Source organism: Toxorhynchites rutilus, chromosome 2 (assembly GCF_029784135.1).
Source record: "Toxorhynchites rutilus septentrionalis strain SRP chromosome 2, ASM2978413v1, whole genome shotgun sequence".
Lineage (NCBI taxonomy): Eukaryota > Metazoa > Arthropoda > Insecta > Diptera > Culicidae > Toxorhynchites > Toxorhynchites rutilus.
This window is the reverse complement of record NC_073745.1, coordinates 1,706,038-1,723,880: the sequence shown is the minus strand read 5'-3', so window position 1 is coordinate 1,723,880 and position 17,843 is coordinate 1,706,038. Positions and strand designations below refer to the sequence as shown.

General features: G+C 42.1%; 3 protein-coding genes across 3 annotated transcripts; 1 reads left to right on the top strand and 2 right to left on the bottom strand.

The window, feature by feature from the left end:
* The first annotated feature begins 540 nt into the window (after positions 1–540).
* On the top strand, positions 541–4,069 carry LOC129771904 (uncharacterized). Its single transcript, XM_055776029.1, has 4 exons — positions 541–1,132; positions 1,448–3,037; positions 3,087–3,293; positions 3,339–4,069. The coding sequence occupies exons 1-4, from the start codon at positions 541–543 to the stop codon at positions 4,067–4,069; spliced, it is 3,120 nt and encodes a 1,039-aa protein (XP_055632004.1).
* Positions 4,070–8,968: 4,899 nt separating this feature from the next.
* LOC129771899 (uncharacterized) lies at positions 8,969–11,799 on the bottom strand. Its single transcript, XM_055776025.1, has 3 exons — positions 11,398–11,799; positions 11,100–11,335; positions 8,969–10,577 (listed from the first exon to the last, which is right to left on the bottom strand). The coding sequence occupies exons 1-3, from the start codon at positions 11,797–11,799 to the stop codon at positions 8,969–8,971; spliced, it is 2,247 nt and encodes a 748-aa protein (XP_055632000.1).
* Positions 11,800–13,282: 1,483 nt separating this feature from the next.
* Positions 13,283–14,167, bottom strand: LOC129771897 (uncharacterized). Its single transcript, XM_055776023.1, has one exon. It carries the CDS (start codon positions 14,165–14,167, stop codon positions 13,283–13,285), a length of 885 nt encoding a protein of 294 aa, XP_055631998.1.
* Positions 14,168–17,843: the final 3,676 nt, after the last annotated feature.

Below are 17,843 nucleotides of genomic sequence, written 5' to 3'. Positions count from 1 at the left end.
TTGGGGGCCTCCGTAGCCACATTGGTTGCGCGTTCGCTTAGTAAGCGATCGATCGTGAGTTCGAAACTCAGGGCCCTCATTGACCATCTTTGTGTTGTTACAGAATAACTACGTCCACGCAACAATCATCAGCGATGGAGATCGATCCACGGTCGAAATATGATCGATTCATCCATACAACTGCTCTGCTCTGCAAGACACATCGGGCTGCTGTTCTATAAATAACTCAACAATGATCAATCAACTGTCTCCGCTGTCCGGTCTAACTGGATAATGGAAGAACAGATAGAAAACTCTTACGCCTAAATGGCTGCTACTATGTAAATGTGTGTACCATATGGAATGGTATAGAAGGGAATACTCTAACGCCGAAAAATGGCAACTGTGTAATGTGCTAATTATAGATATGATAAATATGTGACATGTACACGATTAAAATTCGGCTCTGTTACAGCTAAAATGCCAATGAGCCTGAAATAAATAAATGGGACAAAAAAAAAACTGGCAGATCCTGTATTTGACCAACCACAACAAATAGACATGTTATTGGGAATAGAAGTTTTCAATGAGTTATTCACCGGTAAATCGTTTCCGTTGACAGATGACTGCAAGCTGTGGTGCAAAGAAAGCTTATTTGGATGGGTCGTTGCCGGATCCGTTTTCGGAGAAGAATCGAGGTGTAAAACTAACGAGTTTTGTGGAGTGTTAACGAACGATACTTTGAGCAAACAGATAAGTCAGTTTTGGGAAATGGAGGCTATATCCGAGCCACGTAAATTAACCCAAGACGAAAGGGCAGCTGAGTATAGTTTCGTAAATACCTATCGTAGACTTCCAGATGGCCGATACGAACTAGGACTTCCAATGACGACGAGCATAAATGAACTGGGTGATAGTTTCGACATGGCTTTACATAGATTTGTGCAATTGGAAAGACGTCTTATTCACAACGATAATCTTTATGAGCAGTACAAAATATTTATGCATGATTATATGGATCAAGGGCACATGATGAAGGTGGATCCGGCTGCGCGTGATGGATACTTCATGCCTCACCACGCTGTACTCAACCCAGCAAGCACTACGACAAAAATGCGTGTCGTGTTCGATGCATCAGCAAATACAACTTCTGGTACGTCACTTAATGATTACCTACTGGTAGGTCCTACTGTTCAGCGAAAACTCGCTGACATAGTGCTTAGATTCCGTGTTCCTCAATATGTATTCACAGCTGACATCACACAAATGTTTCGACAAATTCGTGTCAAGCAAGACGACCGGAAATACCAACAAATATTCTGGTGATCGAATCAAAATGATTTGCTAGAAGTATACCAGTTGGCAACGGTTACCTACGGAACGGCCTGTGCACCATATTTGGCAACGCGGACGTTAGAGCAATTGTGCAGAGATGAACGAGATCGTTTTCCATTGGCATCGAAATCAGGAAGTGAAGACCTGTATGTCGACGATTTGTTGAGTGGAGCCGATACGCTAAACGAGGCTTTGGCTTTACAGAGAGAATTCATTGATATGATGGCGACAGGAGGATTTGCTTTGCATAAATGGGCGTCAAACCATCCAGCGCTGTTGACAAGGGTGTCCAATGCAGCTTCTGAGCAGATAGCGTTCTTCAAAGATGATAAAACTACCGGTGCCTTAGGGCTAACTTGGCAGCCTAGTACCGACGTGTTTCTGAAAAAACTCCACGATATCACCTTCAGTTCGGGATATTGTACCAAACGAACAGTTTACTCTGACATAGCGAAACTGTACGATCCGTTGGGTCTGCTTGGTCCTCTTATATTCAGCGCAAAAAAATGCCTACAACGACTGTGGCAGCTTGAGGTAGAGTGGGACGAAGTCTTGGCTGAAAATGTCGCTGAACCATGGATTACTTTCCGGAATCAAATCATCGAAATGGGAGAACTATCCATAAAGCGCTGTGTTCTTCCTCATATATCGCATCACGCAATTGAGCTCCATGGTTTCTGTGATGCGTCTAATTTGGGATATGGAGCATGTGTTTATATTCGTGTAATGGATAGCAATGGTCACTTCGCAGTAACTCTACTAACCTCTAGATCAAGAGTCGCCCCACTGAAGAACGCCAGACCAACCATACCGCGTCTTGAACTATGTGGCGCACTTGTACTTGCACAATTAATTTCTAACATAAAGAACAATTTACAAATTTCCTTTTCCAGAATCATTCTTTGGTCCGATTCGACCACAGTTCTTTCTTGGATAAAAACCGATCCTGGCAACCTGAAAACGTTCGTCTGCAACAGAGTTATCGAGATACGAGATCTAACTCAGGGAATGGAATGGAGGCACGTTGGAACGAAGGACAACCCTGCAGACTTAATATCTCGCGGTCTGCTTCCCAGCGAAATATCAACATCAACCCTCTGGTGGTCAGGACCAGCTTTCTTACACCAAGATGAAACACAATGGCCTAGCGGGTTTCACAGCATAACAGGAGATTCTCTTCCAGAGATGAAAAGTTCATCAATAAACCTCGCAGTCTCCGATACTCCAACAATGTTTATCCTCTTCACCGTGGAAAGTAAGTTCCGGAAAATGCAACTAGTGACAGCTCTGATTCTACGATTCATCAACCACATTCGTCCAAATGGACAGAGGCAACATCGATACGGTCCGTTATCAATCGAAGAACTTGAACAAGCTACTCTGGCGCTTGCAAGTATTGTCCAGAAAGAAGCTTTCCCAGTTGATTTCCATCGTTTGTCCGTTGGTCAAGAATTGCATCGGAAGAGTAAGCTGATTCCATTCAATGTTTTCCTCGACACTTCGAGGTTCACGGTACTTAGAGTTGGCGGAAGGATCCGTCATGCTGCACTGCCCGTTTGTCAGAAGCATCCAATCGTACTTCCATCGGATCATCTATTTACGCATGCGTTGGTTCGTTCATACCACGAGGAACTGATTCACGCTCCACCACAAATGCTTTTAAGTGCTCTCCGACGACGATTCTGGGTATTGCATGTGCGCAGTGTTGTTCGCAAAATCATCCGTAGATGTGTTATTTGCTTATGTTATTGATCTTCCGAGATCGCGTTTAGAAGGAGTTTATCCCTTTCTTAACACGGGTGTGGACTTTTGCGGCCCAATGTACATCCGCCAGCACAACAAGCGATCAACGGTTACATACAAAGCATACGTAGCACTTTTTGTCTGCTTTGCGACAAAGGCGATTCATATGGAGTTAGTCGGCGATTTGACTGCAGATGCCTTCATTGCAGCACTTCAGCGCTTCGTTGCAAGGAGAGGTAAATGTGCCAGATTATTTTCAGATAATGGCCTTAATTTTGTAGGCAGCAAAAATAAGCTGAAGGAGCTGCACGACCTGTTCCAAACCCAGAAGATGAAGGCACTACGGGATGATTGGTGCGAAAAATCAGCAATTGAGTGGCATCTCATTCCTCCAAGCTCACAACATTTCGGTGGTTTATGGGAGGCTGGAGTCCGTTCAGCGAAGTACCATCTGAAGCGCATCACTGGAACGGCGAACATGAACTTCGAGCAATACACCATCGTACTTACTCGCATTGAAGCCATTCTCAACTCGAGACCAATATCACCTATATCTGAGGACCCGAGTGACTTAAACCCGCTCACCCCTGGCCACTTCCTGGTGGGACATCCGTTGACTGACATCGCCGAACCGGACATAAGCGACCGCAAGGAGAGCAAACTGGCACGATGGCAACGTTATACACTGATGGTCCAACATTTTTGGGCCAGATGGTCACAGGATTATATCACGACATTGCAAAACCGCAACAAATGGCATGAACGCTTGCCAGTAACCCCAGGACAGTTGGTAATTGTCCGTGAGGATAACGTACCCACAATGCAGTGGAGACTGGGAAGGATCCAAGATGTCATTCCAGGCCAGGACGGTCTCGTGCGTGTGGCGAATGTACGTATGGGTAACAAGGTGATCCGTCGACCGGTTACTAAACTGTGCCTGTTACCGATAGAGGGCAACTGTGAACAACCAGATGAGCATCTGAATCATTCCACCGACCAGTTGGAGGATTGAAATTTGCCTATTTCAATGGGGGGAGCATGTTCAGTATGAAACGAGCTTAAAACGAGATTCTGCGTTATCATCAGATTGCTCTCATGAGTTCCCTAACAAAGATTGTACCAGATGAAGGAGAAATAAATATGAGTTAGTTCTGGACCACCGACCGAAACAGTCGTTTTACTTTTTCGCTCTGTGCACTAAGTGTTTTGTGTTTTCTCCAAGTTCTTCCGTGGCCACTTTCTTCATGAACTGGCTAGTCAAAGTTTGAACAATCTGGCTTTATGAAATTTTCTAGCACTATTTTGGAAAGCCACGAAACAATTGAGGGTAGAGATAAAAAAATAAATACAGATTTGCGTCTAGAGAATTTAACTCAATGTAAGAATTTAACTCAATAAAAGTCTGGGAAATCCTGAAAAATCAGGAAGGTTGGCATCTCTGTTCGCTACTATTTATCTTCAGCCATATTCTACACACTAAATTTCATATCTTCGCTGCGTAGGATTGAAGGGTTTAATATCTGAGCCCAATAAAAACTAATTGCCCGACGTTTTGGCCAACAAAAAACGACACGAAGCAAGGACGAAATAAAAAACACTCTACAGAAAAGGATAAGGGATATGAAACTCGTCCATCTCCCACCGTTTTGACAGGCTGAGACGAACGATCCATCATGCTTTGTTTTACAGCTGGGTGCAAACCTTCGTACTCGTACCCGAGACTCAGGACGAAAGCTGAGAGCTATTTTGCATTTTCATAAATATTAAATTTACGTCAATTCAGGATCGGTTCGTCATCATCGCCGTTATCATTGTTAACGGTTAGCGGTTATCGTTCTAGTGCTTCTATTTTTTTGCGTTGTGTCCGGGATGAGTACAATGTTTTTCGATAGTCTCAGCACGATGAGGATGATGTGATATTTTATGACCAATCTTCCGACTGGTTTGGGAGTTTTATTTTTTTTTGTTGGAGGCTCAGCGTGATCCGTGATGTTTGAAAATGTAATTCAGTGATAAGCATTGAGCGTTGTTTGGGTTAGTTCCCAAGGCCACACTCGAAAGAAGAAAGAAATGAATAATTTACTCTTGAAACCGATTCAATGATATCATTCAAACTTGTTGAATCGGTTTAGTACCCTCATTGGACAACCAACAGTTGCGGGAGATAAATAAATTTATGAGTTTGTTTACACTACTTTTCCATTTCATCTGTTCATCGTGAATCTCAGACGTGAATCATGAATGTGATGTGCCAAAAAGCTTCGTTGTACCTAACGGATGTTTTATTGCTAATTAAATCAGATTAAAGCAGAATACTTGCGATGCATGCATTTCTTGTGTTTCGTGATGATCGAGATAAATTTTTTCCAATCACGACTCAATTGATGATTTGTGTTTAATTTATAAGCTCATTTATTTTTTGTTCACGTTAATTGAAGACGAAATTCCAACCATGAAAATGTAATCATTAGCTCTGCATAGTGCAAATTTAATGACTTGCTTGTTACAAATAATGTGCGATTTAAAGAGGATCAATTTTAACGCCATTCGTGAGTACGCCAACAATCATTAGTGCTATCACTTGAATCAGAATAGTTTGTTTATCAATTAAAGTGAAATGGGGAAAAAAAGTGTTGCGTTATCCATCCTGCCAGTCAGAAGCTCAGAGATTTGTGAAAGCGCTGCTATTTGGGAGTAGCACGAACACCCTTACTACAGCCCTGGTCCGGGAATTTCCTCATCAATCGTCTGTCTGGATACCGAAATTAAGTCCGACGAAATAACAGGAACCAACAGCTGATGAGTCATAACAAGTAGCGGTATATGGATTGTTCTCCTCATGTGTGCCAGAAGAGAAGAAAAAAAAACAATGGGTTTACTGTTCGCTCCTATTATGTTTTTGATCACCGCTGTGATGCTGGAGAAACTCAAACCAAGGTCGAAGACTATGATCTGAATATAATCATAGTCTACCGAAGGTCGATCGGCGATACAAATGAAGCTTAAATTTCTGCATTACTCGAGAATTTATCAAGAAAATGATACCAAATTAGGCATATGGAGGTTATAGGGTGTGTTCGCGACACTTTTTCGCCGAAATCCCGCACAATCCTAGAACTTGAAATAAAATAAACTTTTTCGACTACCGAACTTCGGACTCGGGAGACTCGTGGAACTTGCGAATTAAATAAAAACTTTTGGATAGATGTTGATAGCTTGGAGGATATATTCGAACTGATATTACAACAACAATTTATTGCCTTCATGGCCTTTATATATGTGTGTGAAACAATAGTAACAATGTGGTAATAGATTACTTCCTGTCACAGTTTTCGAACTGTGTGTACTTAACTGAGTACACTGTGGTAATGTATAGTTGGATTCTAGTGCCTAACTCATCGTACATCGTACACTGATATAATTGTACAAAAAATTCTCTTCTGAAACACACACGGCCCCGTTGAAACGGTCCGTTTCAACATTACTGTTTTGGTAGTTGCTCATCTGTTGGTTGTTGATCTTCAGTATTAGCAGCATCCGTGGCATCTATTGGTAGTACACTGATCTTCGTCACAGCTCGTTTGTAGTGTCCATGGCTCGTCCGCACTAGAACCACTCTAACTAGTCCGTCTTGGCCGGCGTACGTTTCCACGATTCTGCCAAGATTCCACAAGAATGGAGGAAGATTACTCTGCTTCAGCAAGACTAAGGCTCCCACCTGAATGTTCGTGGTTGCCCTTTTCCACTTTGAGCGTTGATGGAGCTGGGTGACGTAGTCTCTGGACCACCGATTCCAGAAATCCTGTACAGAGCGTCGCCTTGTCTGTAAACGAGAAAGTCGATTCGTGTTTATATTAATGACATCAGGTTCGGGAATCGAAAACATTGGTTCTCCAATTAAAAAATGACCGGGCGTCAAAATAGCAAGGTCATCTGGGTGGTCCGTTAGGGGTGTGAGAGGCCGGTAGTTCAGGATGCCTTCAATATGGATAGTTGCCGTGGAAAATTCGTTCAAAGTGTAAGAATGTCCACCAAAAATACGACGAAAGTGAAATTTAAATGATTTCACTCCGGCTTCCCACAAACCCCCGAAGTGCGGGGAACGAGCCGGAATGAAGAAGAAGCTTATCCCAGAATCGACCCAATAATTCTTCCATTCATTCGACTTGAACTGGTCGAGGTACTGCCGACGTAATGTAGCTAATTCGCGATCAGCTCCGACGAAAGCTGTCGCGTTATCACAATGTAGCTCGATTAACCGCCCGCGTCGAGCTACGAACCGTTTGATCGCATTGATACACGCGGCCGTCGTGAGGTCGGGAACGATCTCGAAATGTACCGCTTTAACCGCCAGGCATACGAAAACCGCCACGTACATTTTTATGCTCGCCCCCCTTCCATACAGCGGACGAACATTGAATGGCCCGCAGTAGTCAAGTCCTGTTTTCGAAAATACTCGCGATGGGATTACTCTGGCTGCTGGTAGTGGTGCCATTTGCTGGTGGCACTCGGTGGGTCGACAACGAAAACAGGTGATGCAATTACGAACCACCTTCCGAACCAAGTCTCTACCTCGCAGAGGCCAGAATCTCTGGCGCATTGTCGCCAATAATAAAGATGGACCGGAATGCGCCGTCCTCAAGTGTAGAGAATGTGCGACGTGAATCATGAATGTGATGTGCCAAAAAGCTTCGTTGTACCTAACGGATGTTTTATTGCTAATTAAATCAGATTAAAGCAGAATACTTGCGATGCATGCATTTCTTGTGTTTCGTGATGATCGAGATAAATTTTTTCCAATCACGACTCAATTGATGATTTGTGTTTAATTTATAAGCTCATTTATTTTTTGTTCACGTTAATTGAAGACGAAATTCCAACCATGAAAATGTAATCATTAGCTCTGCATAGTGCAAATTTAATGACTTGCTTGTTACAAATAATGTGCGATTTAAAGAGGATCAATTTTAACGCCATTCGTGAGTACGCCAACAATCATTAGTGCTATCACTTGAATCAGAATAGTTTGTTTATCAATTAAAGTGAAATGGGGAAAAAAAGTGTTGCGTTATCCATCCTGCCAGTCAGAAGCTCAGAGATTTGTGAAAGCGCTGCTATTTGGGAGTAGCACGAACACCCTTACTACAGCCCTGGTCCGGGAATTTCCTCATCAATCGTCTGTCTGGATACCGAAATTAAGTCCGACGAAATAACAGGAACCAACAGCTGATGAGTCATAACAAGTAGCGGTATATGGATTGTTCTCCTCATGTGTGCCAGAAGAGAAGAAAAAAAAACAATGGGTTTACTGTTCGCTCCTATTATGTTTTTGATCACCGCTGTGATGCTGGAGAAACTCAAACCAAGGTCGAAGACTATGATCTGAATATAATCATAGTCTACCGAAGGTCGATCGGCGATACAAATGAAGCTTAAATTTCTGCATTACTCGAGAATTTATCAAGAAAATGATACCAAATTAGGCATATGGAGGTTATAGGGTGTGTTCGCGACACTTTTTCGCCGAAATCCCGCACAATCCTAGAACTTGAAATAAAATAAACTTTTTCGACTACCGAACTTCGGACTCGGGAGACTCGTGGAACTTGCGAATTAAATAAAAACTTTTGGATAGATGTTGATAGCTTGGAGGATATATTCGAACTGATATTACAACAACAATTTATTGCCTTCATGGCCTTTATATATGTGTGTGAAACAATAGTAACAATGTGGTAATAGATTACTTCCTGTCACAGTTTTCGAACTGTGTGTACTTAACTGAGTACACTGTGGTAATGTATAGTTGGATTCTAGTGCCTAACTCATCGTACATCGTACACTGATATAATTGTACAAAAAATTCTCTTCTGAAACACACACGGCCCCGTTGAAACGGTCCGTTTCAACATTACTGTTTTGGTAGTTGCTCATCTGTTGGTTGTTGATCTTCAGTATTAGCAGCATCCGTGGCATCTATTGGTAGTACACTGATCTTCGTCACAGCTCGTTTGTAGTGTCCATGGCTCGTCCGCACTAGAACCACTCTAACTAGTCCGTCTTGGCCGGCGTACGTTTCCACGATTCTGCCAAGATTCCACAAGAATGGAGGAAGATTACTCTGCTTCAGCAAGACTAAGGCTCCCACCTGAATGTTCGTGGTTGCCCTTTTCCACTTTGAGCGTTGATGGAGCTGGGTGACGTAGTCTCTGGACCACCGATTCCAGAAATCCTGTACAGAGCGTCGCCTTGTCTGTAAACGAGAAAGTCGATTCGTGTTTATATTAATGACATCAGGTTCGGGAATCGAAAACATTGGTTCTCCAATTAAAAAATGACCGGGCGTCAAAATAGCAAGGTCATCTGGGTGGTCCGTTAGGGGTGTGAGAGGCCGGTAGTTCAGGATGCCTTCAATATGGATAGTTGCCGTGGAAAATTCGTTCAAAGTGTAAGAATGTCCACCAAAAATACGACGAAAGTGAAATTTAAATGATTTCACTCCGGCTTCCCACAAACCCCCGAAGTGCGGGGAACGAGCCGGAATGAAGAAGAAGCTTATCCCAGAATCGACCCAATAATTCTTCCATTCATTCGACTTGAACTGGTCGAGGTACTGCCGACGTAATGTAGCTAATTCGCGATCAGCTCCGACGAAAGCTGTCGCGTTATCACAATGTAGCTCGATTAACCGCCCGCGTCGAGCTACGAACCGTTTGATCGCATTGATACACGCGGCCGTCGTGAGGTCGGGAACGATCTCGAAATGTACCGCTTTAACCGCCAGGCATACGAAAACCGCCACGTACATTTTTATGCTCGCCCCCCTTCCATACAGCGGACGAACATTGAATGGCCCGCAGTAGTCAAGTCCTGTTTTCGAAAATACTCGCGATGGGATTACTCTGGCTGCTGGTAGTGGTGCCATTTGCTGGTGGCACTCGGTGGGTCGACAACGAAAACAGGTGATGCAATTACGAACCACCTTCCGAACCAAGTCTCTACCTCGCAGAGGCCAGAATCTCTGGCGCATTGTCGCCAATAATAAAGATGGACCGGAATGCGCCGTCCTCAAGTGTAGAGAATGTGCGATCAAAAAACTCAAACGGTGATTTGCTTGCAAAATCAGTGTATACTTAGAATCATATGGACCAGCAGTATTACTCAATCGTCCGTTAATGCGTAAAATATCATAATTATCGAGAAATAAGTTCAAATTTCTTAGAGGTGATTTGGCATCAAATTCAATTGGGTGAGATGTGTCGAGTTTGTTGCGTTTAAGTTGATGAATTTCTTTTGAAAAGGAGATCGCCTGAGCCAATCGCACCATTGACTTCAACGCTGTGTCTACTTCTGCTGGAGTTATACTGCCGGAACATCGTTCTGCTTTCGCACGTCGGCAGTTATTACTGAATCTTATACAAACAGCGACGATCTTCAACAGCTTTCCCAACTCGAAGATGGAATCATCAATTTCCACTGCTGCTAACACGACAATTGTACGTTTCTCCTGCTCGATGTCGCTGGAAGAATAGATTAATGGTGGGATTGTTGGCCATGTATCTGCAGGTTGTGTGAGGAATGGTGGCCCATGCCACCACAAAGAATCATTAATAATTTGACTTGGTTGAGTTCCTCTGGATATGCGATCCGCTGGATTGAGCTCAGAAGAGACGTAATTCTACGTAGCACCTCTGGTAAGGCGCTGAATCTCTGCTATACGATTCGATACAAACACCTTCCATTCGTGTGGTGGTGAACGAATCCAGTGGAGAACAACTGTGCTGTCTGTCCAAAAAACTACTGAGTTCGAAAAGTCGAACGTTATCAGATTGTACACCAATTGGCTACCCAATACTGCAGCACACAACTCCAGCCTAGGTATGGATAAACCGCGAAGAGGAGCAACTCTTGACTTCGCTATCAGGAGCCGGTTTTCTTCGGCATCCGATCCGACGACATACACACAGCATCCATAACCTCTCGATGATGCATTATAAAAGCAGTGCAATTTATACTCTCGACGGTTCTCAGGAAACACGCACCTTGGTCCGGTGATCTGTTTTAGTTGTTCCAATTCATCACGGAAAGCTTGCCACCACTGATTTTCATGCGCTTGTAATTGTTCATCCCAATCCAGCCGTTTCGCCCACAATCCTTGCACGAACATTCTGGCACTGATTACGACTGGCCCCAAAAGGCCAAGAGGGTCGAACAACCTCGACATTTCGGACACTACAGTACGCTTGGTGATAACATCGAGCTTCTGAAGAGAAGGCACCTGGAATCCAAATCGATCGGTTCTCGGATTCCACAATAATCCAAGGGCTTTCGTGATCGCACTGCGGCCAATTTCAATTGGGGAGAAGTCCCCCAAAATTCTTGGGGAATGTGCTGCAACACACTCGGATCGTTGGCACACCATTTTCGAAGAGTGAACCGTCCTTGAGCAAGAAGATCCTGTAATTGACGACAGGTCTCAGCAACTTCTTCGATATTATCTCCTCCTGCCAGGACATCGTCGACGTAAAATCGTTTCTTGACTACGAGTGCAGCAAGTGGATATCGATCTCCTTCGTCCTCAGCGAGCTTGTTCAATACACGTGCTGCTTGGTATGGTGAACATGCGAGTCCATATGTTACGGTCTTCGATTGGTACAGCTTCAGTGGCAGCGTAGAGCTCGACCTCCAAACGATCTTCAAAAATTTTCGATCGTCTGGGTGCGTCCACACTTGCCTGAACATTTTCTCGGCATCAGCTGAGAACACGTACCGTGGGATCCGAAAGTTGACGACCGTTGCAAGTAAGGTTGGCTGAACAGTGGGTCCAGTAAACAGGATTTCGTTCAGTGAGAGTTGACCGTGAGATTTAGATAGCATGATGAGGGAGACAGAACTGCGGGCCCGCGACACGAGAACATTCCTCTATATGCCCCAGCTGTATGTACTCCTCCATAAATTTCGTATATTCTTCCCGAAGCGTATTGTCCACAGCAAAACGTTTTTCCATCATCGAGAATCTGTTTACAGCTGATCTGTAGGAATCGCCAAGAAGTGGAATTAGAGATTCCCTCAGCGGTAGCCGCACCGTATACCGTCCAGTTTCATCTCGCGTCACAGTGCGCTGGAAGTGATCTTCGACGTACTGCTCTTCTTGGGTTAGCGTCTTTCCCTCGTCGAAATCCTCAACCTCCCACATACGTTCGAGTTGGGAGTTGAGATCTTGATCGGTGTCGATCCCATGACAAATATTGAATCTCGGATCAGCTAACGGCAAGTTACGAGGGACATTCCACCGAGAAATATCGAAACTACGACTGGGGAGGTTAACGGTAAGTTTTGGCAATACCAAGCATGGCAGCTGCTCTTCGAATCCCCCAAAACGTAATGCAAGCATAACATTAACTTTGAAATGGACGCTCACAGTTGCTTGTCCGATTCCACTGACAGGCAGATTGATACGGGTTCGCTTTAGATTCAACTTCTGACAAAGTGTTTCAGAAATGAAATTGGACTGTGAACCACTGTCCAGCAGAGCCCGCGCAAAGTGACAGCAGTTATTCACATCGCGCACACGAATGACGGCTGTTGATAAAAATACTGTGATTTCACGTCCATTGCATGATTGTGTAAAGGAGGTGGCTGGTTCCTGAGGGCAATATGGAAGATGTTCATTCTCGAGATTATCGAACGAACCTACCGACGACGAAGAAGGGGGGTCAACATTGACGACAGACGACGGATTGGTTTCAGATATCGACGCGATTGCCTGGGGTACCGAACGTGACAACACCTCCGGTGGTGCTTGCGCGACCGAGTACGAAATTCCTGCTCGAGAGTTTGTCGACAATGTAGGGAAGATAACGGTGCACGCTTGGAACGTGCTGGGTGATTGTTCAACATCCGCCGCATCAACTACTGACGACGCTGACATCAACGGTGGAAGATGGAGCAGGCTATGATGTCTTTTTCCACATGTTCTGCACATACTGCTCCTACAATCCTTTGCGATGTGTCCGCTCCGTAAGCAATTGATACATAGTCGGTGTCGTTTAGCGAAATCAAGCCGATTGTTAGGTGATAACATCAGAAACGTCTCACACTGGATCAAAGGATGTACTTGCTTGCAACTCAAACACTTATTTACATTTTCAGAGGCCACGTGGGAGGAGGAAGGTTTTCCTCTATAAGATTTTACAGACACACTACTGGATGGATTACATGTAGATTACATATGCATAAAATCGAGGAGATCTTCATATCTCGGTTTTTCTTCCTCCTTACACTGACTCTCCCAAGCCATCAGTGATTTCTTATCTAACAGACTACTTAGACGTTCCACTAGGAAGGAGTTCCAATGAGCATTTCCTTCCTCGAGCTTATTGAGAATTCCGACATGACGATTGAACTCATCAGCTAACTCAGCCAATGCCGATGAAGACTCCTTCTTTATGGAATTGATTTTCAAGATGGCAGACATGTGCTGTTTGATAAGAAAATTCGTGTTCTCATATCGGTCGCATACCGTCTTCCAAGCTATCAAGTAGTTGTCTCCAGTAATCGAAAAGGATGAAATCAAGCGAGAAGCTTCACCCTTGAGCGAACCACGCAAGTAATGGAGTTTTCGAACGTTCGAGAGTTGAGTGTTACAATGAATTACGGATTTGAACAAATCGTAGAACTCTATCCACTCTTCCGGATGACCGCGGAATTCCGGTATCTTCAATTCAGGAAGTTTAACGGACATGGTTTGAGGAGCAGGGGGTAAAAACGAGGGCTGTCTAACAGTTGGTGTGGGATCACGTTGGGGAAGTTTCCTAACTAGAGCTGCCTTCAGTTCGAAGTAATGATTTTGAAATCGTTGGCGAGTTTCCGAGAATTCTTGTTCCTCATCCTCAATTACTTCGATTTCATCTTGGACAACCTCAAATTTTTCCCAGAGCTCATCAAGTCGCTCTATTCTAATCGCCACCTGGTCAACTTGGGTCACTTCGAAATCGTCGTTGAAGGTCTGAATCAATTCAACCGATCCAAGAATATTACTTCTACGTCGTAAAAGAGTTTTATGATGGAGGGAGCCCTTCCTCAAAGTTGATTTCCTGGGCAGTGTCATCGCCAATGATCCAACAAGATAAGATGTACCCACCTGCTATTACCAGTTTGCTTACGATTCACTCGACCACGTGCCTCTGTTAACCTCAATTTCCAAGCTGGCTCCGGATTCGGGATTCCGACGACGTCCTTTTGGATTCCGTGATACCTTCTGCTACTGACGACAAATGTGCTGACCTCGACGACGAAGCAGTTGATTTTATTGCGATCAGCACAAATCGACAATTGATTCGACAGGATGGCACTCAACTCAGTAACACGTGGACACACGTTTCCAATTATCCTTTGTTAAAGGGGATATCGAGTCCCGGGTTTCGGCACCATTAATTGTTCGCGACACTTTTTCGCCGAAATCCCGCACAATCCTAGAACTTGAAATAAAATAAACTTTTTCGACTATCGAACTTCGGACTCGGGAGACTCGTGGAACTTGCGAATTAAATAAAAACTCCTGGATAGATGTTGATAGCTTGGAGGATATATTCGAACTGATATTACAACAACAATTTATTGCCTTCATGGCCTTTATATATGTGTGTGAAACAATAGTAACAATGTGGTAATAGATTACTTCCTGTCACAGTTTTCGAACTGTGTGTACTTAACTGAGTACACTGTGGTAATGTATAGTTGGATTCTAGTGCCTAACTCATCGTACATCGTACACTGATATAATTGTACAAAAAAATCTCTTCTGAAACAGGGTGCAATAAATGTTTTTACGGTAGTGAGACACTCCACTCCCCTCTCTGAGAGGGGACTGCCATACAAATTAAACACAAATTTCTGCAATACTCGCGAATTGATCAAGCAAATGAAACCAAATCTATGGTGGTTAGACACCTCCCCCCTCTAAGAGGGGGCTGCCATACAAATTAAACACAAATTTCTGCATTACTCGAGAATTAATCAAGCAAATAAAACCAAAAAAAAAAACCAAAAAATAAAAACGTAACAGAGAAACATGTTATTTGCAAGTGGTTGAAAAATCTTGAACGAGAATTGTGTCTGAAAATGTTCTGATATTATAAAGGTAATTTTAAAGGGTAGATTAGAAGATCAATCAATGAATAATTCTGCGATTGGACCCATGAACAGCGCTTAGTAAGAAAACGTGTGAGTAATTTTCACAAAAAATTACCAAAATTTTTTTGCAAAAAAAATTTCGCTGACAAAAAAGTTATTTTAAAAATTATAATTCATTCTTCTAAAAAACGTATTTTTTTAAATTCCCAAATATATATATATATATATATATATATATATATATATATATATATATATATATATATATATATATATATACAATTACAATTGCCAACAGGTCGTCCATACATCGGAAGAAGGTTACTTTTATAGGGAAAAAGTTTTTCGAACAGCAACTATTTCATGTTTTCTTTGAAAAAAATACAACCTATCCTAATTTTGTTTAAAGTCAAGATAGCGATATAGTGTATTCGACAAAGTTTTTGACCTTGCTAAAAAATAAACTTCTGTCGAAGACATCAAGTTTCTATCTTTTATAGTTTTTGGAATATAAGTCATTTTTGTATGAAGACTCCTGAAAAAATAATGTTTTACTCGTAACATTTTTGTGTGCAAATTTTCACGTTTGACATTTTCTTAACATGTTTCTAAATAGGGAACAGTTAGCAGAGCATGTAAATTGCGATAATTTATACATAAAAATGTCAGGAGTTGAACATTAATTATATAAATATATTAAGTATTTTTTCAAAGGAAAAAAATGAAAAAAAAAATTTAAAAAACATGAACAAAACTTTGTCCATGTAAATGTGCCCATCGTCCGATGTATGGAAAACTTATTGGAAATTTTAAGGACTATTTATATCTATTTTTTCAGAATATTTTGAAAAAAAATTTCATTAAAAAAAATATTTTGAAAATTGAAATTCATTTTTTTCTTGAAAACACATGCTTTTAAAATTCTTAAAAAATAGATTTGAATAGCCCCTAAAATAACTCAAGAACTAATCAAACAAAAGGAACCAAATTTGGTATATAGGGGTTTTAGGAGGCAATAAACGTTTCTATAGTGGTTTGACTCCTCCTCGCGCGATACTCGAGAATCAATCAAGCAAACGGAACCAAAATTGTGCATGTATATGAATAGAAATGGGTCGCCGAAAGGGTTGTCTTTATTCTGTCATATTTTCTGTATCAAACATTTATTCCATGTAACGGAGAAACATGTTATTTGCAAGTGGTTGGAAAATCTTGAACGAGAATTGTGTCTGAAAATAATCTGATATTATAATGACGAGTTTTAGTTGAAGTACTAGGAATTTTATAGTAAAAGGTAAATTTAAAGGGTTGATTAGAAAATCAATCAGTGAACAATTCTGCGATTGGACCCATTAACAGCGCTTAGTAAAAAAACGTGGATGTGATAACGAAGAATAAATTTTTGGCGGACGAAGTTTGCCGGGTCAGCTAGTTATTTGTGTTGCGACGCTTAAGTGGTCGTGTTTCAATTTGTGCCGGATTCCGTGACTGTCCCCTTTTGCTAGTAGCTTTTGTTCACTACGCGAAATCTCTCCCCGAGTATGAAGCGAATTTCGTTGTTCGATTTTTCAATTGAGAATACTGTTAGCACCAATGACTACACATTTTATTACAATTTTAGACTATACACTAACAGACTATTACTACATTTAATTGAACTTCATACATAAATACATATAATTTTTACATTTAATTTACGGTGGCCGAACTGCACTCTAACGGAGACAAAAAACGATTAAATTCAAAAAGTGCCCTAAAGCTCTTTTTTTTTATAAATTCGTTTATTTTTACAGGATCAGTTACATAAGTTTAAAGGAGCCGAAATCTTAAATATATTTTTAAAACTATATATATGAACAATTTTCTTAAATCTATGGTTAGTAATGTGGGAAACCGATTACTCGTGGTGGACTCGAGATTAAAAGGGTGACATTTTCTCAGGAAAAGGATGGGGTATAAGGAAATTATTACAATGTTGATAATCACACACACTCAATTCTTAAATCTATTCGTACATCAGTTGTGAATTTACATTTCATTCTTCTGTTTATAGCAAGCGGACCAATTACTCACAAAGGAAGAAATGGAGGGTATAAGGATATAAGGATAATCACACACGAACATCGATAGATTTAAGGAAAACATATATTTGGGACATGTAATCAAGGTCTAACCGAGCCAACACATCTCTCACCGGCACATTGGGCTGCCTTCCTCTAGCCCGAAGGGAGTTCTCTAAATTCGATCTGGCAACAAGATACACCTCACACGACCAAACAACGTGTTCGATGTCGTGGTAACCTCGGCCACAAACGCAGATATTGCTGCCGGCCAGATTGAAACGAAAGAGTAGCGCGTCTAACGAACAGTGATTGGACATGAGTCGGGAGAAGGTGCGAATAAAGTCCCGACTCAAGTCCAGACTTTTGAACCATGGTTTGAGGCTAACCTTAGGGATAATCGAGTGAAGCCACCGGCCCAATTCATCTTCGTTCCATTTGCGTTGCCAGTTAGCGATGGTATTTTTACGGACTAAAGAGTAAAATTCATTGAAGGCGATTTGACGCTGATAAATATCGCCTTCAATCGCACCTACCTTTGCTAATGAGTCAGCCCTCTCATTACCCGGAATTGAGCAATGAGAAGGGACC

Coding starts and splice junctions, on each gene's coding strand:
- LOC129771904 (XM_055776029.1), top strand. CDS start 541: ATGTTATTGGGAATAGAAGTTTTCAATGAGTTATTCACCGGTAAATCG. Junction 3,038..3,086: donor TGTTGTTCGCAAAATCATCC/GTAGATGTGTTA, acceptor GATCGCGTTTAG/AAGGAGTTTATCCCTTTCTT. Junction 3,294..3,338: donor GCGCTTCGTTGCAAGGAGAG/GTAAATGTGCCA, acceptor TTAATTTTGTAG/GCAGCAAAAATAAGCTGAAG.
- LOC129771897 (XM_055776023.1), bottom strand. CDS start 14,167: ATGACACTGCCCAGGAAATCAACTTTGAGGAAGGGCTCCCTCCATCAT.
- LOC129771899 (XM_055776025.1), bottom strand. CDS start 11,799: ATGTTCAGGCAAGTGTGGACGCACCCAGACGATCGAAAATTTTTGAAG. Junction 11,336..11,397: donor CCCAATTGAAATTGGCCGCA/GTGCGATCACGA, acceptor TTTGGATTCCAG/GTGCCTTCTCTTCAGAAGCT. Junction 10,578..11,099: donor AAACAGATCACCGGACCAAG/GTGCGTGTTTCC, acceptor CTATTCTTCCAG/CGACATCGAGCAGGAGAAAC.